Source organism: Sciurus carolinensis, chromosome 9, assembly GCF_902686445.1.
Source record: "Sciurus carolinensis chromosome 9, mSciCar1.2, whole genome shotgun sequence".
Taxonomy (NCBI): Eukaryota; Metazoa; Chordata; class Mammalia; order Rodentia; family Sciuridae; genus Sciurus; species Sciurus carolinensis.
Window position 1 is genome coordinate 96,285,059 of NC_062221.1, and position 21,551 is coordinate 96,306,609.

General features: G+C 36.9%; 1 protein-coding gene and 1 long non-coding RNA gene across 2 annotated transcripts in view; one reads left to right on the top strand and one right to left on the bottom strand.

Annotated features, from left to right (window-relative positions):
* The window catches only part of LOC124992515 (uncharacterized), a 45,585-nt gene extending 42,950 nt beyond the window's left edge, over positions 1 to 2,635 (top strand). The window contains exons 3-4 of the long non-coding RNA XR_007110143.1: positions 1,145 to 1,259; positions 2,332 to 2,635. This is a non-coding gene — a long non-coding RNA (uncharacterized LOC124992515). The remainder of the gene's footprint in view (positions 1 to 1,144; positions 1,260 to 2,331) is intronic.
* Positions 1 to 21,551, bottom strand: part of Epha6 (EPH receptor A6) — an 874,627-nt gene that overhangs the window by 28,480 nt on the left and 824,596 nt on the right. Inside the window, exon 15 of the mRNA XM_047563348.1 lies at positions 1,410 to 1,559. Within this exon, the coding sequence (XP_047419304.1) occupies positions 1,410 to 1,559 (150 nt within the window). The remainder of the gene's footprint in view (positions 1 to 1,409; positions 1,560 to 21,551) is intronic.

Consider the following 21,551-nt stretch of genomic DNA (forward strand, 5'->3'; position numbering starts at 1 on the left):
AACTATGAAAGGACAAATTTCTGCTTGGAGAACTCAACATTAGGAAGAACTATAAAGGTGGTCAGGAATTGCCCCAAACAAGGTCCAGTGGCAGGGAAGAGCAATGGGGTGTTCAAATAAGATTTCCTGGAGAATAGTAGATTCTAGGTAGGTGATCTCGCTCTAAAATGCCTAAGTGTCAGAGGTAGAGCAGAGGTTGCTGGAGGTCAGATGTTCTGCAGGACCCAGCCACACTTGCTTGGGGTTTTGATGTTGTGCCTTGGAGAACAAGGACAGAGCAGTGTTTTGACCTCAAACCTGCTGCTGTGTAGGCTTCTGGACTTGGCATTGTCTACAGGGTTCATATACACCCACAGAAATAAGCAGGACTTGGCTGCAAAAGTAATGTTAGATGGCAGGGAGAATCATTAGCTGCGGCCAGCTAACCAAAAGCCCAGTTGTGTCTGTGTCTGACATTAGAAGAACATAAACTTTCTCTGTGATTAAGTCCTTAAGAGACTTGAACAAATTGAAAGTCAGGGTGGAGGAATCCAAGTGTGGCGTGTGGAGGTCTGTGCGGATTGCTCAAGCGATTAACTGGAAAAATGGAATGAGATATTGCAATAGTTGTATTCTGTGTGGTTCAGGGATTGTTTATGATTACACAGTCTTTCATTGCATTTATGAACATTCAAAATCACATTAGAGGTGATTTCCCTTCACCATTGTCTCAGAAACCATCAGATGCTTTGAGGAATGTAAGTGAATAGTCAAAGCCTATTCTGAGATGAGAAAGTGGTAAGGAAAACATATCATCAGCTCTGACAGTGCACTAATTGGCATTGTTGGCATACCTTCATCTTCCAATGACTGTTTCTGTCACTGTGGACAGGTCATAGAGGTTAAATGTGTGAATTGCCCTATTCTATGTCATTAGCCACCAAAGTATTTGTCATTGATAAAACAGAAACAAAACAGATTGCACAAAAAATGACCATCTATTTCAAAAGAACCTCACTAGATGGTGTATCTATAATGCATTGAAAGCGTTCATTCTTTTTCTCCTAAAGTGGTATCTAGCCTAAATTTATGTGCTTTTTACATTGAATTGCCCTATGGAGAAAATGAAAATTAACCATTACTCTTTCTTTTGTTTCACTTGTAGGTCAAGGCCAGTGCATTGGCATGGTCTTGCTTCATTAGAACAATGACTAAGACATGGATCAGTACTCACAGAGCAAAGCCCATCAGCTGAGACCAGGGTCCACAATCAGCTGAAGGTAAAAGCTTCCTCACTTCTCAACCCAGGCTCTGACACTGAGAAACTTGCAGGAAGATAGGGCTAATCTGAGTGAGGACAAAAGGTGTATTTCTCTCTCAAGGCTTAAGTGTTTACATTCACAAAATGACTGAAGTCTCCATGCACTTACATCTTGGTTAGACATTTCCCAGTAAGGTCTTTCTCCATAGGACATGACCTCCCACATGACAATGCCGTAGCTCCATGCGTCACTTGCTGAGGAGAATTTTCTATAGGCGATAGCTTCTGGGGCTGTCCACCTTATAGGGATTTTCCCACCCTGAAAAGCAAATTGAAGATTTTTTACCTGGTTCACAAGTGAAATAAGAAATAAGGTGGTGCTTCAATTAAATATCTTTTGTTAGAAAGATCTAAAAAAAAGAATAATATTAAAATGTCAGAAATATTTTCCCTTAATTGTTATTCAGTTAAAAAAACAGTTTTAATGGGAAAAAGTTACAGTTCAGATACATTTTATTTCATTCATTAGAGAAATTTATTTTTACTTTAGATTCACACAATTAAGTCCACTATTATGCCACTTGAAGAAAGTTCCAGATTATAGAACATTAAATATCATTGAACACTCATTAAACATTGTATTGCATTTATAAATAATAATGATGATAAAGCTCTAATTTAATTGAAGACAAGTCATTAAATACAGAGCTGAGACATTCTGTACCAACCCCATGTTTACCAAAATTTTATTTCCTTTCCCTTTCTCTCTTTTTCATTGGCTATTACATTTATTTTAAAATGTTCTTTATACCAGAGCACCTGAGAAGGATAATCTTTTTCGAACACTGTAGGTTACTTTATATTTTCTTTCTTCAGTGTTCAAGCGAACATTTGAACATATTTAAAAGAGATTAAATGGCAAGAATTCAATCTATACTGCTCAAGTATTAAAGCCCGCCATTGTGTTATACTTAACTTTTATTAACATTTATTACATTTTATCTGTTGAAACACTCTATAAATCCCTTTATACTGTAATGACAAGAATAAAACAATTCATCCATTTGATTTACAATCTTTAAAATCTGCAGCTCTGAATCGTCAGGATGAGCGGATGCGGGCAACCCTGACGCCACCAGATGGAGGTAGAGAACAAGGAGTGGCTCCCAGGCTGCTCTCAAACCGCGGAGATGGCTTCAGTTCAGAGCAAAATCATTTTCATCTGTAAGAACACCGCAATGAGGATTGTTTCAACATCAGCGTTTTCACGATAATAGCAGCTGATCGCCCACTGTGTGAAAAGTCTGGTGTAAAGGGGAGTAGGGGTGGAAAGAAAGTAAGAATGTGTTTTTGGCCCTTGAGGAATTCAGAGTAAAGCTGAATTTAATAAGTCAATAATCTGACCAGATTATTATCTGAAGAGTAAAAGAATTCACATGAAATGGGAACAATTTAGGTTTCACAAGGCAAATGAGAGAATAAATGGAACCCTCTTTTCAAAGACTCAAACCATGAAATTGTTAGAAAGAACCTTGGGGGAAACATCAGATTGAATTGGATTCCCTTATTTTACAGGTGAGCAAACAGAGTTCAGAGATTAGAGATTGAGAGGTTTAGAGATTCCTTATTAGGAACCTAAAGTTCTACTAGTGCTTTCATAACAGAATTATGGGACATTGATTTACAGATACAAATATTTTGTTTGGCGTGGGGGAAAAGCTGGATACAACTAACTTCAGTGTTTTAACACAGATGGTTATTACCACATATCACGACAGCATAATGGAAGGGAGCCTGAAGCCTGCAGTATTCATGTTTGGGGGCAGAGGTTAACAGTAATACTAAATTTAGACCAGAAAATTAAATTTACAAAGTTGGTGATAGCTTCTGGAGGGCAGGGAGTTGCAAGGAGATAGGATTCATTCTTTTAAAGTAGAGTTGCCAGAGAAGATACAGGTCCCATAGTGAAATTTGAGTTTCAGATAAATAACTTTTTTTTTTTTTAGGATAATATATCCCATGAAGAATGTTTTTGTGTGTGACCCAAATATTAAATGAGATCTGTATATATTAAAAATACTCATCATTTATCTGGAATTCCAATTTAAATGGATATCCTATATTTTTATCTGCTAAATCTAGGAATACTAATCTACGGCATTAACATCAGACAGGAAACACTGCAAATATATAAAGTGGTGTTCAGAAAAGAACTGGTGTAATCTATGAAGGGGCAAGGGTACTCTAACTTGTATTTGTGCACCCATACTATAGCATATTTTACTTTTTGTATGTTGTGGGGCTAACGTGCCTCCGTTTTGTGGCTCTGCACATGGAAGATATTTAAATAAAACTTAGGCTTATTTCAAATCTGGAAGCCATGCATTCAGAGAATAAAGAGCATATCTGTAGATTTCGCATTACAATAGCAGAGCAGTAGTCTCATCTAGCAGTTTCCACTCTGGATCTTTCTTTGTTCTGGCAAACAATATGTGGAAGTGAACTGCTAATCTATCTGACTGAATGGCAATTCTAGTCTGCCTGAGTATTCCTTTGCAAAATCTTTGTCAGTTAAGATAGCCCCTTCCAACACACACACACACACACACACACACACACACATACACACGCACACAGAGTTAATGGTGATCTTATGTTCATTTGCTCATTCATTTTTATAAATAATATCTCACATCTTGTATAAGTGATTCACATAATTTGTATTTCAAATGACAATATCACATATAAATGACAACTTTATCACTTTCCTTCATGAGATTTTATTTTACCCCCAAGGGGAAGCTAGTTCATAATATTTAACAAATGTCATCACTAACTATTATGAACTGAAGAGTGTTCCCTAAAATTCATATGCCGAAGTTCTAAGCCACAATATGACTATATTTAAAGGCAAGGTTTTTAAAGGGGTAATTAAGGTTAAATGAAATCATAGGGGTATGACTGTCCTCCAAATGACTGGTGGTGTCCTTATAAGAAGATGAAGAGTCCCCAGAGGCATGCATTTGCAGGGAAAAGGCCATGTGAGGACATGTTCAAGAAGCAGCCAGCCATCTGTGAGGCAGAGGGAGGCCTCAGGAGGAGCCAGACTTGCTGATACCTTGATCTTGGACTCTAGTCTCCAGAACTGTGAGGAATAAATTTCTTTTACTTAAGTCACCCAGTCTGGGGTATTTTCTCATAGCAATCCCAGCAGACTAATTAATACACTGCCACAGTCAAAAACGAACATATTTTTTCAAAGTGTTTGTTCAAATGAACACTACTGTAAAATGGACAGTACATCTTTATTTCAAATTCTCTTACAAGTGTTATCTACTATGAACTGGAAAAAAATCTTAAAATTTGAAAAAAAAGAATGAAATTTAAGGTAGAAAATACAATTCAAAATAACAAAAACACATTATAAAATGAACCTGATAGCATGCATTGAATGGAATAATTCTGAGCATGTATGTGACAGAGATAAGGAAGCATTCACATCATTTTTTTCCAATGGGAGGATATGTACTAGATATGATTTAGATCTAATTGCAAGATGAGAAAACAAGAAAAAGGTCTTTAAGACTACTGCATGGTCTCTATTTCTTACAGTAGAGAAACAAAAGCCTAGTTCATTTTTTAAAAATAGTGCAGACCAGCCTAACAACTTAAATGTTTGTGGCTTAATCCTGTGTACACTGTTTTCACCCAATCTTGAATTATAAAGGGAATTCACTAAGGTGCTCTTTTTTTTTCTTCCCCAAACTTTAACCACCAGATGTTTGTTTCAGGTTTCAGAGATGAACAAATACTACTTTAGATTTGAAATCACAATCACTGGAACATTACACATTGCTTTGCCATATGTTTATGAAAGAGAAAAAGTTACCGAAGATGCCGATCAAAATAACTGAATATAACTCAAAAGCATTTTCATTTAATTATACCTTTTTATATAGCAGGTTTCATCACTTATGGAACAAAGGAAAAACAGGAAATAAGTAAACTAGATTGCAACTGAAACTATTGCTAGTAAATCTTTCCCCCCATTTTCCAAGTCATATTCAGAGCTTGTTACCTAATACACAGGTGGTGAGTGGTTGCTGACAAAGTGCTAAGGAGGGAACCAGGGGTTCTGTGTACCTGTACATACATCCTCTACACTAAAGCTCCGGAGTGAAGTTGTCTCATCGGTTTACTTAACTTCTGAGTTTTAGAACTTAACCCTCTAATCTTCAGAGGCGTGACCAATTGACACGTAGTGAGGTTATAATACTAAAGAGGCTTAATACTGAAACCCAAAGAGAGATTCCATAGAGAAGCACACTTTTATAAAGTCCCTCTCCATTTCTCAATCACTGGACTTGATGTTTATCTTAAAGGCCAGTGGTTTGAGTAGACAATAAGAATAGCCAGCAGATTTTGTTTCTTATTTCCTCAATCCATATCTGACGTTCTCAAAACAATGAGGATAAGAATTATGATACAGAAAACATATATATTATGCATAAAGTATAATTTAAGGAATTTCTAGGGGCAATTTTGACTAAACAATATTTTTATGAACTGCAAATTCCAAGTGAGATGCAACTCTATTATAATTCATCATGTGACCCTGAGCACATCTTAACCCTTGAGCCTTAGATTTTGGATATGCAAAATGAGGGGATTTGAATTAATGGCTATAAAATAGTAAGTCATAATGATTTTTTAACATTTGCCCATGGTTTCTCAACTTCCATTAGATTGTAAGAAGATAGCTCACAAGCACTGGACCCAGACCATGTGAGCAGACAGCCTCATAGCTGTCTATGAACCTCATAGCCTCATAGACAGAAGTGGGGACAAGCACATTCTTGGGCCACATCCTAGGTCAATAATCAAAGGTCACAGAAATCATTCTTCATGGCAAGCAAGAGGTAAAGCAACATTTTCTGGTTTAAAACGGTAACATTGTGGACAAGTAAGGAAGGTATGACAACAAGACACTGATTTTCTGTTCCCTTATGTTTTTTAACTCTTACTGGGTAACCATCAGTTATTTGGAGAACTCTTTTGAAGACTTATCAATGTCAGGGGATTATACTAATATGATTACTGAAGGATGACCTTAAATTTGACTTTCAAGTCAGTGGGATTTTCTGTGTGGCAGAAGCGGTCTGGTTTTGTGAGCACTGGTGGAGGGGTCAACATTCTCCTGACTCTGCCTTAATTCACTGTGGTGTCCCAGGAAATCGTAGCAAATTATAGGAAGATCTCAAAAAACACTAGTTCTACTGAAAACTCCCACTAGGATTGTGCACGTCTATTTTTCCTTCTCCTTTTGTGGTGCTGGCATCAAACACAGGGCCTCACGCATGATAAGCAGGTGCTCTACCACTGAGCTACACCCCAGACCCTCTGTGCATGCCTTTTAAAACTATTTCCTTACCCCTTCTCAGAGAGGTATGTACACCCCTCCTTCACTGATGTTTGATAATCTAGGGTGACTCTGATATTATGTGAAATTTTATTTTTTTCTAAAACATGGGATATGTCCTCACTTGATGGGGGACTAATGATGGAATCCATTTGTAGTCACAAAGGAGACACTTTGCATATTTTGACTTCTAGTTGACATTTTTTTAAAATGAATTAACTAAAACAGTATACATAAGATACCTCTTAGCTGCCATTACATACCAGGAATTTAGTAAATGCTGTCTCCTTAGTTTGTGCATTTGTAACTTGTCTTTTTTGGACCTGCTTAGATTCCAGTTCAGATCAGCATCCCAGATTTCTCATTTGGAGTCACTGAAAACACTCCACAGTGCCCAGGCTCCAGGGTGATCTTCTTTCTCAAACAAGGTTTTAAGAATCTTAAGCACCAACTCAATTCTACTGATGGATAGAATCTGACCCAGTTTTAGTAATTTAGACCTTGTCTTGCCCAATTCAAGGAAATCTGTGTGTCTTGGTTCCTGATCCTATGCCTGTGTTCCTGCATTTTTCTGTAAGTGCCCTTCCAAGATTGAGGTAATATCATATTCATCTTAATATTTCACAGGTGGAATTCTGTCATCAAAGATCATCATTATGGTTGAATGTTGGCAGGCCAGACTTCCATCTTACAGACTGACCTGCCTGATAATGATTGCCTGGGCTTGCCTTTCCTAAGTGTTTCTCTTCTCTATGAATCATTTCAAATAAACCTGAGACTATGGCACATTGGATAAGTTATTAAAAATACAAATGCCTTCAAAATGTGCTCAGAGACCTATCATGTATACATGGGCATATGCACAATGATTTTGCATCAGTATCATGGAATTCACAGGTATCAGACTAGGACACTCTAAATAAAAAACCCTTTTTTTTGATATATTTAAAATATATAACATTGGTTCTTTATTACTGAGACATAATATTTGTACATTTTTATAATGTACATTGATTATTTGATACATGTAGACAATGTGTAATAGGGAAGGAAATAAGCACTTCCAAATCTTCAAATGTTAATTATTTTCATGTGCTGGGAATTTCTTACTCTTGTAATAATTTTGAAATATGTCATAGATTGTCTCAACCAACAGTTACTGTACTGTGCTATGGAAACTAGAAATTAATTCCTCCTCTGTATTTTACTACCCTTATTTAACTTCTTTCCATTACCACCACCCTTCCCAGTCTCACTCCACTCCATTCTTCTATTAGATTGACTTTTGAGTTTTCAAAAGTCACCAGTTCTTAATAACTGCTATGGTTCAAATGTGTCACCAAAAGTTCATGGGCTGGGGGGACAGTTTAAGCTGTATTAGGTCATAAAGGTTCTGCCCTCCGGAATGGATTAATGCCATTAGCACAGAAGTGGGTCCCTGATAAGAGAATTAGTTTGGTTCAGTCCCTTCCCTTCTCTTTCTCACGTGCACATGCAGACACATTGTGTTTTTCTCTTGCACTTGTGTCTCAGGGGAACACAGGCAGCAAAAAAGGCCTTCACCAGATGCAGGCCTTGGACTTCCCAGTCTCTATAACTGTAAGAAATAAACTTTTGTCCTTTACAAATTATCCAGCCTCAAGTGTTCTGTTACAACAGCACAAAATAGACTAAGACAATAATTTTATAAGAAAATAAACACTGTAGAAATCTATGGTAAATAGCATTGTTTTAGAAAACAAATATATGAAACTAGCCTTTTTCATAATTTTTTATATGACAAAGACTTCCTGAGGGTATCCCTTCTTCCAGGCTTTAATTTCTGGGTCAAGGACCTTTGTAAGGGCGTTCCCTGAGGTCTCGAAATACTGGATATTATGAACCCAGAGTTTATCAACTGGTTAGTCTTGGCCTGAAATAGGTCTGCAGCTAATTTTATCATGGCTAAGTGGTTATTGCTGCTGTTGTTGTTTTTCAAGTGAATCTAAATGTCTGTCAACGGGACTCTCTAGAGCTTCATCACGCCACCCTCTCATCAAGGTGCTCATCAGGTACACTTGACCTATTTCCATTATCCTTCTGGCCCTGTAGGTTTTGCTGCCAAGCTCCACCCTCTACTCCAACTCCAACTCAGTCTCCCTGTTCTGATTATGAAATAAACAATTATCTACTTTTGAAATTTATTTTAGAATGTATTTTTCATAAAGAATAGGGACAGATGAGAAATCATTTCAAATAAAGATGAATACCTAAATTACCGGCTTTGTTTTCCACTTGCTAAACACATTTTTAACTACAGAAAGACTTTCTCATTCTCTTCTCACGTTCTATGCCTGGAACTATACTACATTTGAATTCCTTGTCTAAATGTATAAGCAGCTCAGGGAATGCAAATTTTTTTTTGTTCCCATAATAAAACAGTGCTTATCATGTTATTCAGAGTCCCAAGTATTAGGATCCTTTTCACTTGCTTCCTCCTAAATTGTTCTGAAAATAATTCATTGCCATCTATTTCTAAGTATTCTCTTTCATTGAGAACATAGGTGTTACATCATTCAATGAATAACACCATTCTGGGTGACATCTGTTAAATTACATTTTTTATTCCATTCTAGAAGGGAGATAATGTATGACACAATGTACTATAATATGGGAGAATTAAACATATACATTATTATGAGGATTGTCATTGTATCTGGGTGTAGATAACTTAAACATGGCTGACAGTACAGGCAGGTTTGTCCAAATAACCTATCATTCATTGTGGCTCTGAAAATATACTGTATGGCAAAATCCCATGGGGATAGCTGACAATAATGGAATTAAAAATACTGTTCCCACTCTTCTCTGGACATTAGAGAAGAGCAGCACTCTTCCCTAGGATCTCTCCCAAGTTAGTCTCTTTTTGTTTTTATCCATTTTTACAGAAGACTAACTAGTCTAGCCTTTCCTCCCTGGTATACTTTAATGAAGCTTTTTAAAACTTCTAATCTATAATTTATATGGCAAAGACCTATGGAAATTAGCTCTGAAGAAATTTTTAAAAATATACCCTACAACTCAGAAGGGAGGTGAGGCATTAACTCTTATAGCTCATTTGCTACTGCTAATATTGAGAAATTTCATACTGTAAAATTCTTTAGTGATTGGCTTATTTCACTTAGCATGGATCAAAATGCATTCTGCTGTCATGTATAACTAAATAGAACAAACAATAAAAAAGTTCTTTGGGGATACTATAATTCTCAGCATTTGAGAGTTTACAAAGCATTTTTATCTCAGTGGCCTCAAACTGATATATAACACAAAGAGTGAATAGCTTCCTTTCTTAAGAGGTTACATGATGAAAATAATCCTAATTAAAAGCAGTGATTAAATGCTTTCTACCATCATGTACAACAATTAGAACAAATAAAATAAAATAATTTTTTAAAAAGCAGTGATTAAAACCCATACCATATATGATGGTCAAATTTTATGTGTAACTTGATTGTGTTAAGGAATACCAACATAGCTGGTGAAACATTACTTTTGAGTGTGGCTCTGAGAGTCTCTGTAGGAAGAAATTGCCACTTAAATTAGTACACTATAGAGTAAAGAAGGTTCACCTGAGAAAGGGCATCATCAAAATCCTTTGAGTGTCTAGACAGAATAAAAAGAAATTTTGCTCTCTCATCTAAAGTTGGGTGGTCTAACTTCTCTTGCTGTTGGACAGCATGACTCTGGACTCTTGGGTATTCAGATTTTGAGACTTACATAGTGGCCCACACCAACACAGCGGCCACCATGCCTTTGGATTCAGAGTAGATTACACTATCAGCTTTTCTGGTTCTCCAGCTTGCAAATGGCATACTGGGGGACTCCTTAACCTCCATAATTGCATGAACCAATTGCCCTTATAAGTCCTCTTGCATAACTATGTATATTCTATTGGTTCTGTTTCTCTGTAGAACCCTGACTAATATAACACCTATCTTTATGGCTGGATGCTACTTATTTTGAGAAAATATCCAGATTCTGTCACTAGGAAAATAAATTGCAAAAAGTAAAGCATACCTAAATTTATACCAGTATTATTTGCAAACCTTGTTTGAAAGCAAATATTCAAAGAGGATGAAGAAAGTGTATAGGACTTGGAGGCACTATACACTGCCTCCAATATCTAAGTCCTAGGGTGCTTACTTTGGAGAAAAGCATACAATGTAAAGAAAGCAAGCGAATGTGAACAGGACTCTCTAGAGTCCTTTTTTCACTAATTTGTTGTGTGATTATGGGCAACTTATAAGTATTTCTATAAGTTGAGGTGATTGGACTGTGGGATCTTGTAATTCATGTGAAGGTCTAATATTCTATGATTTGTTAACAAACATAATACCCCAGTGAGGAAAAACAGAAAGAACAACCTTCACCTGTCTAAGGAAACAGACAGAAGGGTTAGTGCCAAACTCAGCTGCTTCCTGCATCATTGTTATGCCCACAGGCACTGTATACATTAAATCAGACTGTTCCTGACAGATCCACAGGACTTTGAACACATCTGAGAAGCGGGTCTTCTTTTGCAGCTGCCACATGTAGTGTTGTGACACATCAGTTCAGAGAGCAACTGTGACCTCACATTACCCTTTGCCAGAAAGGCTATCTCTGGGTGTAAGGCAAAGAGGAGAGACAAGATGACATGATGGCATCTTTACAGGCAGACTGTTTGCAACCAGTTACTCAGTCTGATGAACACTCAAGAGTGAGAGGGCAGCTTTCTGAAAGACCCAGGCAGCATTACTCTGTGGGGTGGACAGGCTGAGGCTCACACCCAAAGGTGGGGAAGAACTTTAAAAAAAAAAAAATCTAGAAGTACTTGGAGCTGGAAATATAAAACAGTGTATAATACAAGCAAGTCTATTTTATAGGTAGACTTTGAGAGAATTATTAAAATGCTAGTATTTTGAAAAAGTTTTAAAATTTGGGTTAAACTAATTAAACACAATTTTCTTATTTTCAGGCTCATAGCTGAGAAAATTTACACTTTTGTTTATTTTAATACTGAATGTCTTCTCAACTTTTCTCCCTATTGAAAGTCTATCAATCCTTCAGATCCTAATGTTTTCATGACCTAAGTGATTTTTTTCCTCTTTTATCTGCCTATAGCACTCACTATCTGCCTCCTTAATTAGACACTTAGGTTTGTGTAAGATACACATAGGTATTGTTATTTGATTTTTAAAATGTGGCTGTACAATATCCCCACCCCATGATTTTACTTTCCATAGTTTCAACTACCTATGCTCAACTGTGGTCCAAAGATATTAAATGGAAGATTCCAGAAATAAACTAGTCACAAGTTTTAAATTGCATGCTGAATCAGGCATGGTGGTGTGTCTGTCATACCAGGTACTGGAGGCTGAGGCAAGAGGATAATTTGAGCCCAGGGGTTGAGCCTATAGCATGCTATACTGTCTGCACTGAGTTTGGCACTGAGAGCAGAGACCACCAGGTTGCACATACTGATCAATAGTTGGATCACACCCGTGAATAGCCAAGGCACTAGTCTAGCCTGGGCAGCATCCTATTAAAAAGAGAAAAATTGGATGTCACTCTGAGTAGCATAAGGAAATCTTGTGCAGTCCTGCTCCTTACAGCCCTGGGAATGAGTCATCCCTTTTCCAGCATTTCCCCAATGTGTAGATACCTGCCTGTTAATCATTTAGCAGCCACCCTGATCACCAGATTGGCTGTTACAGTCTGCTGTGATTATAATCTTTTATTTAATAATGACTCCAATGCTATATCAGAATGCATATATTATTGATCTCACTTCACCTCAGCATGTAGGCACTGTTATATCATCAAAAGAAGGGCAGATGTAATTCCTTAAGATTATTTTGAGAGCAAGAATGTCTTCATAGAACTTTTTTACAGTATATTGTTGTGATTGTTTTATTGTTGTTGTTAATCTCTTACTGTGCTAATTTATAAATAAAACATCATAGATATGTATGTAGAGGAAAAATTACAATATACATAGGGTTTGGTGCTATCCATGGTTTCAGGCATACACTTGGGATCTGGAACATATCCCCTGATTACAGGCAGGGGGACCTACTGTATTGTCTCCAATGAACAGTTATAAAAATACTAAAAGTTCTTTTTTTGCGTGTGTGGTACTGGGGATTTAACTGTGGGGTGCTCTACCACTGTGCTACATTTCCAGGTCTTTAAAATTTTTATTTTGAGATAGGGTCTTGCTAAATTACCAAGGCTTGTCTTGAACTTGTGATCCTCTTGCCTCAGTCTCCTGAGTAGCTGGAATTACAGGTGTGCAACACTACTCCTGGCTCTAGAAGGTCTTTTATTCCTCTTTATAATCTTTAAAGTATTTAGTATGTTATGATTGTAATGGAAACTCACTGATTATTTGCTGAAGCATAACAGGATGGGATGAGTTAGGTAAATGACGTAAAATAGAGAGCACAATCTCAGGCTCACATGGCATGAATGGAATTCAGATTTAACTTTTTATTTCCTTGAGTCATCTTTATGAACTTCATTGATGATAAGGAAAGAAGAAAGGGGGAATTTCTCTGTCTACATTTTCAGTTCATAAAGGATGTCACCAGAGAAACACTGAGGGCCACTAGTGGCATTTATTCATTCATTCTCTTAGTCTCCCTTTGATAAAACTGATTTTGAACATACCTTCCATGCCAGGTGCTGAGGTGCTCCTTGTCCTCTGGGAAATGGTGTTTTAGCAGGAGAGGAATTGATGTAAATGAATAATAGCAGTAAGGAGGGTAAGGACTTTAACAGAAGTTGATAACAGATTCACATGGGAGAAAAAGAAAAAAAAAGATGGATCAGCTTTTGGAATGGCTAGTGGGGAGAGGAAGAAGGACTTCACCATCAAAGTGGTATTTAGGAAAAAAGTATGAGTTTGACTATGAAGACAAAGAGGTCAGGGTATCCCTTCAAAGAAAAGAGCAAGTTCAAAGGCACAGAGGTGTGGAACAGCACCTATGTCCAGGAATTTCAACTTTTCTGAAATTGTTACTGCTTAAAGTACAAGTAGGAATCGGTAATTTGAAATCTGAGACAACAGCAACTAGGTTTGAATGGTAGGTAGGGGGATTTCACTATTGTCATTTGTTATGTGTTCCTAGAAAACTCAATCTTACAATTTGGGTTGCGTCTGTCACTATTTCTATGTGCAAAATTATACACCATTTGGTATGATATCTTCTTTTTGTCCTAATCTTTTTTTCGTGGTCTAAAGATTTGTATCCTGTGGTTAAAAAGTGGTATAGTTCTTTTTTAAATAAAAGTATAAAAGGATGACAAGAATCCTAAACCTTTTTTTGACTTTTTGTATTCAAGACCTAATAAGAAAATAAAATCAGTTTAATTCTGGTAGAATCACCTGCAATAAGTGTGGGCAATCATGCTTCAAACCCATAGGTTAAAAGGTCTAATTTTACTTGCATAACATATTCACTGTTTTATAGCATATTTTTCCAATGAATACATTTTCAAAAAGCAATCCTTTTTGAAACAAGCTTCCAGCTTGTTTTTGCTCAGGTTTAAGTATATCATTTGGATTCTGAAGGCTTGTTCTTGTGGACAGCAGATGGCTCTGAAGGACATTGCTGAAGTGCTGAATGGCATGACATGACAGGATCTGGATGTACTTGGCTGCAAATAGACTAAAGCAAGAAACAATTTTCCTCATTTTAAAATGATATCATTAACCAACAGGAAAGGATAGTTTTAAATAAAAGAGGCCTATCCAGTCATGGTGTGAAATCTTTAAAAAAAATCAATTCACACTTCTAAGACTCGTTCTCATCTTTGCTTTGAATGTCTCTTGACTCTTTATTTTACTTTATATACTTCTTCTTGATTTTTTCTCTTGGTCTTCTTCTGTTTCCTTTTACTCTGTGCTGAAAGTAACTCATCATGTGAATATACTAAAACTCTCCTGAGGCAGGGACTTTGCTTGGTTCCTTGCTGTTTTCTCAGTGCTTGCAAATGAGCCTGAGCATAATAGGGACTCAGTTAATATTAGTTAAATGAATGTCAAAGATGTAGCATACAATCACAACAGTCCTAATCATCTAACAGGTAATAAATGATACATTCTAATTGATGCCATGAAATGTGATAGGTACTGTGATAGTGAAGAGTTGGGAAAGCCTTCCAAGAGACAATGGGACTTTATGTAAGATGGGAGTTAGATGACAAAGGAGTTGTGGGACAGAAAGGGATTGGGGAAGGTGGGGAGACTGATTCAGATAGTAGAGAAAGCAAAATGGATTGAGAAATATTGAGAGAAGATGAGTACAAGTAACTGGAAAGTATGAGGGGGCTGAAAAGATGAGGCCTCAGATGTAAAGAAGGGCTTCTTATGTCATTTAAAGGACTTAAACCTCAACTTAGGCCAATGGAAAGTCATAGAAAAGTTTCATACACAGGAATGATAAAATCATGCTTTTGTGTTGTTTTTCGATTACTTTGGCTGCACTAGATTACAGATGGGGAGAGGGATACAGAGTAGAAGAAGGATTCAATATCTAAGAAGTAAGTTACATTAGTTTGTAATTCTATAATAGTCACATATGATAGCAAGTCTTCATACATTAAAGATGTATTTCAATTCCTCTGATGAGATATTATCCATGTTACAGAGAAAGATGGGAAGACATTTACTCAACATCATCTAAATAGAGAGTCCAAATCAATTATGTAAACAAAGTTGAAGGGGGAATATTCAAAGATTACTTTTGGAAAATTCTTATTTCAGGAATGATCACACACTGTGGAAGCATCATTTACATGTACTGTAAGTGTATGTATTAGAGAAAATCCTCTGAATGAGTCAGGGTTCTCCAGACAAAGAGAACCAATAGAATACACACACACACACACACACACACACACACATAAGGGGAAAGGGCTCATGTGACTATGGAAGCTGAGAAGCTGCATGATATACCAACAGTGGGAAAAAGAATCAGGAAGGCCAGTGATGTCATTCAGTTTGAGTCCAGAGGTCTGAGCACCAGTAGAGTCTGAGGTATAATTAACTTTCAGTGCAAACTGCAGTTTCTGAGAACAGGAGCAGGAAGATGGGTTTTAGGGGGATGCTAGTGTTGGTCCCGGAGTCTGAAGGCCCAAGAACCAAGAGTCCATATGTCTATAGACATGACAGGAGAAGATGGATGAGACAGCTTCAAAAGAGATGATTCACCTTCCTCCACCTTTTTGTTATATCCAGGCCCTCAATGGATTAGATGATACCTACCCACTTTGGCGAGAGCGGTTTTGTCTCTTACTTTAAAGACAACTGATGCAAATTCTAATCTATTCTGGAAACATACTCATAGCCACACCAAGGAGTAATGTTTTATAAGTGATATGGGCATTCCTTAGGTCAGTCAATGTGCCACATAAAATTCATCATCACATTGTCTAAGGAACTGCTAATTTTAGTGGAAAGATTTCCTACAGATATTTAAAATGAATGGTGTTAGGTTTAAAAAAACAATCCACTCTTTCCTACTTAATTCATAATGGTTTTCATTTGATTTAGTCTAAATTAAATTTTTACTTCAAATATTTTACCTGAAGGGGAAGAAGGACAAGTGTCCAACTTGCTTTCTCACTCACCTATGTCTCCTAGGTATAGGAAAGAAAGAAAATTCCCTTGGAAATGTTGGTTTTCCATCTTCTCATCTATGAAATTCTATAGGACCAATTTTTATTTTTTCCCCCATGACAACAAATTTGCTAAGGAAAAAGGACTTTACATGGCTCAATGTTAAACTACAAAGAAACAGATCCAAGGTCAAGTTGTTGAAGCAATTCAAGGAATCAAAAACAGCACTTACAGTCACCATGAGCTTCATCAGTTATTTAAGATAACAAACAAGATAATTTACTTGATTGTGTTTTTTGATGTGGTGGTTTTCATCCATACGATTCAGGCTGAATTTTGTATTTTGTTTTGTTTTTCATTTCACTGATGATTCTACAGCCAGTGTTGGCTGGAAAGCGTTACATGATGTGTCAGTTGCTATGTATTCAGTTCTGCTTGTTATTGCTGTAAGTAAACATCTTTCATAGCATTAAACTTGTTCTTATATCTTTCTGGTAAACTGAAAGATATAACTGAACTTGAAACAGAGATTTGAGAATTCAGGAAGAAAAAAAATCTACTTGTAGAAAAATACCTGAGATGTTAAGCCTACTATTCGACTTAAACGAATAACATCCTGATTTTTTAGGAAAGCTGCTTTCATTTGAGGAGGGCTATGCTCCTATTTTTCATTCAAACTATGAGCTTGGTCATCTCCAATTAGTCTTGGACAGGCATTTATAGCAGTCCACCACCAGAACCACTGGCCTGGTTTTACATTATTGACAGGTTCTCCCAAACAGCTTCTTTCTGGAATCTAGAGGAAGCTTCATGTCAGTACTGTAGTGCATTAGCGTGGCTGTCAGAAACACTTCCTGAGGGCTGACTGCTTCTGCCTGACTTCAGCCAGTACTGTCAATCTTTCTTTCATGAGCCCTAAAATAATCGCTCCCTCCCTTCCCCAAGTGTCTCTTAGAAAAGAAAGATTAACTTTTATAATTGGGAGGAAGAAGAAAGGTCTTACACGTTTGGAAAAGCAGGTGTATATATTCTTGATGGTGACAAGAGGGAGATAGCCTACCTTTATTTTAGGATTTTGTTTTGTTTTAAGAGAAAGCCCAAGGTATTTTAATATTCACTTTGTTAAATGATAGAATTTATAATCTACCCCATTAAAGAAATGTGATTCAATCAACATGTAGGTCAAAGCCAGAAGGACCTGTGAGCTGCCTCCAACAGCAGAAAAAAAGCCAAAAACTCATCACCATTAGGCACCATCATAAGAATCATATTACATTTAAAATAAGCAGAAACTATCTACTCTAAGAGTTTCTTCCTGTGCTTAGATTTATAATCAGAGTTCTTAGCATTTAATTTTTCTGCTGAAACATGCTGCAGCTCTTTTTGGGAGCATCGTGTTTTTAAGAAAATTCAAAACTCCACACTTTTATCCCTATTCTATATTCTCCATTTATTTTGACCAGATGCTTAGTTTTCAAAAGTAATATGGAGTTTAAACCCTGCATTCATCTCTTACATAAAACTTTCTTATTTTGTCAACCGGGAACGACCAGTAAGTAATAAAAATCCTCATCAGTATTTCCCTTATACCAAATCACTTTTACATTACAGGAGAAAAAGTTTTTTTCTCTTTTCTAATACATCGATCTTCACAAAGGTTGAAAGATAATAAAAAATATCTAATAAAAATGCATAGCTTTGACCCTCAGAATCCGTGTAAGTGAAAGGGGAGTGAATATTTCTGAATGTTAAATTCTGTACTACAATCATATTTTCTTGGCAGGCTGAATTAGAGAACTTTATATGACAGTCAAGTTATACCAGCCCTGACAGTACAACTGGGTGAAAAAGATCCAGATCTGTTTTTAGATTTAATTGGAATATAAGGGTCAGCCTGTCAGAGTAAGATACTCCTGCCAGTTTAGAACACTGAATTAGGAATGTGGATACTGACACGACTCTTAACTTGACTCTCAATTCATAAAATTGGGTAAAAGATTAGATATCTTATTATACATAATTCCTATCACCTATGCTTTAAGGAACTGATGGCATTACACCTGATGGCAGGTGGAAAGGAAGACAGAAGGGATCACAAGTGACTCTGAATGTCAGATACCAAGTTATCTGTACAGTGGTCAAGAAGGTAGGTATATCATTGTCAGATTGAGGCAAATAGGGCAGTAAATGTTAATACTTAAAATGAAGTTATAAATATATGATAAAGAGAAATATGTTCAAATACCAAAATATTTAAAAGTTATAGAATTTTTAAATTTATTGTTCATCAAAAATATGTATTATATATCAATAAATGGGCTAAGAAACTGGGTAGACACTTCACGGAAGAAGACATACAGTTGGTCAACAAATATATGAAAAAGTGCTCATAATCCCTAATAATTAGAGAAATGCAAATTAAAACCACCCTAAGATTTCATCTAACTCCCATTAGAATGGTGTTATCAAGAACACAAGCAATAATAGATGTTGGAATGAATGTGGGGGAAAAGGCACACTCATACATTCCTGGTGGAGTTGCAAATTGATGCAGCCACTCTGGAAAGCAGTATGGAAATTCCTCAGAAAACTTGGAATGGACCAACCATTTGACCCAGCTATCCTACTCCTTGGCCTATACCCGAAGGACTTAAAATCAGCATACTACAGTGATGCAGCCACATCAATGTTCATAGCAGCTCAACTCACAATAGCTAGATTGTGAAATCAACCGAGATGCCCTTCAGTTGATGAATGGATAATGAAACTGTGGTATATATATACAATGGAATATTACTCAGCCATAAAGAAGAATAAAATTATGACATTTGCTGGTAAATGAATGAAGCTGGAAAATATCATGCTAAGTGAAATAGGCCAAGCCCCCAAAACCAAAGGCTGAATGTTTTCTCTGATAAGTAGATGACGATATATAACAGGGGAGTGAGAGGGAGGGAGAGAAGAATGAAGGAACTTTGAATGGTGTAGAGGAAAATGGGGTAGTTTTACCCTATGTATACGTGTGATTACACGAATGGTGTGAATCCACGTTGTGTACAACCATAGAAATGAAAAGTTGTACCCCATTTGTGTACAATGAATCAAAATGCAGTCTGTAAAAATAAATAAAATTTTACTAAAAAAATGTATTATATATCAGATATAATAGTATTCAATACATTTTTAATTTTTGCTGAAAGGATATAACTGTCAAAACTCTCCAACTGAAAGACATTAGTAATTAAATGACTTGTTTGGCCCTTTAATCTGACTCCCTGCCCCCATAGCTTCTGCTCTTTCCAAGATGGATGCAGGCCATTACTGGTGTATTAAGTAAGCTCTTCCTTAGGTTTTGGGACCCCTGTTATCATTAGGGAACTCTAAACCTGTGAGACTCAAAATTGAATGAGCCATATGGGTGTCTTCCTGTTCATTAGCTTCTGCTAGGTTGAGATCAATCCCTGTACAGTTCTCATGTCTGGATACTTGTCCTACATCTGCCCAGTTTATAGGTCTCATTGGAATAAACCCGTACTGGAATCCTTGATCCTAAAACCCTATAGACTGCATGTAGTATAGACAGTGTTAGCCTGCCTGAGCTACTTACCACTCATGAGCTGCTACCAGATGCTCTGGATACTATGCCCTGCCCACCAACAGGAAAGCCTCTTTACCCTCTGACACACCCATCTGTGGCCTGGTCTTTGGCTTGTGATATGGCCTTGTAGAGCTGCTATTGTTCCACTCCTTTCTAAAGCCCTTTCCACCCTTTTCTCTGTTACATCAGGCCTAACTTTCCCTAGTACACCACCAATGGAACACCAGCTCTAAAAAACACATCTTTTCTAGAATTACACTTCTGAAATCTACTGGATGAGACTGGATGATAATATACAAGACTTAATATTTTGTAATACTGAAGGGAATTACATACATATACATGTAATCATATACATATACACACAAATATAAATATATATAGTATTGTATATATGTATGTATTTCTTATTTCTTCACACCTTGCAGATCTCTTCCAAGTGGGAATGTGGAGAACCCTAGAACCAGCACCCTAGATGCTGCTATACTTTAAAGGAGGTGGTTCTTTCTTAGTGGCCTTTAGATATTCTGTTCAACTGAATTAAAGAGTTTGATTTCATAAGTTACACAATAGTAGGGACTATGTCAATTTCTATCAACCTCATCTGCCCTTTGGACCAGGGCATCCACTCCTAAGGGATTACTAGGCACTTGCTTAGGGAGTGCTAGGTCCAGTCTCACCCATTTATGTCCGTTAATTATAATCTCAGAATTCATAACTTCACTACTTCTAGACTTGACTGATTGACCACGTTGAAGAATGTGAAAACTGTCATCACATGTGGTCAGTTGAGTCAGTCAGCTTGGAAGTACAGGGGGATTAATTCACAGTGTAGGACACTGATTAGTGGGGAACAGGAGGCATAAAAAATTGCACAGGAGCATCCCTCCCCTCTGCTCCCTCCTATGAATTGTTTCAAAGTGTGGTTCTCCACATTCCCACTTGGAAGAGATCTGCATAGTCAGTGGACACACCTCCCAAATATTGTGTTGTTTGGGGGATCTATATGAAGAAGCCTTTGGCACACCAATATGTCATGGTATTGCCTCACATTCTTCATTGCTTACACTTCCACTTTTTGTCCATTTAGCTGCCCAGGTTTTGTACCTCAAAAATAAAGCATCATTATTTAAATATTTTCTCCGAGGCTCTATTTTATAGGGAACCTACACTAAGACAGTTGCTAGGATCAGTATTTCTGCCACCCCTTGACAATTCAGCACACTTATTCTACTCATATGTAAGTTAAGAAAAATATATTTAGTTAAATGCTTATCTGAGCATGCATTATAGAAAATTGTGGTATAAGGGTAATAGTGGCAAAATAATTAATTTTTATATGGTTCCTATGTATTTCTTGTCCACCCTGTGAAGCATAGTTTATATTTCTAGACTTCATATTTTTACTGAAGTATAAATTTTAACTTCTGTGTTGGACTTGGGAATCTCACAAGGTGTTTGGGGTCTGGATATATCTCCCTATTACTATACTGTGCAGCTAAGTGAGAGGATAAGAGCTCAGGTTTTTGAGTCACATTGCTATCTGAACCCTCATTGTGCCACTTACAAGCTCTTTTCAGTCTCTACATTTGTCAGAATTTCTAGAATTTGATCCTTTCTCACAACCTACCTTTGTATTTTCCTTGCTATG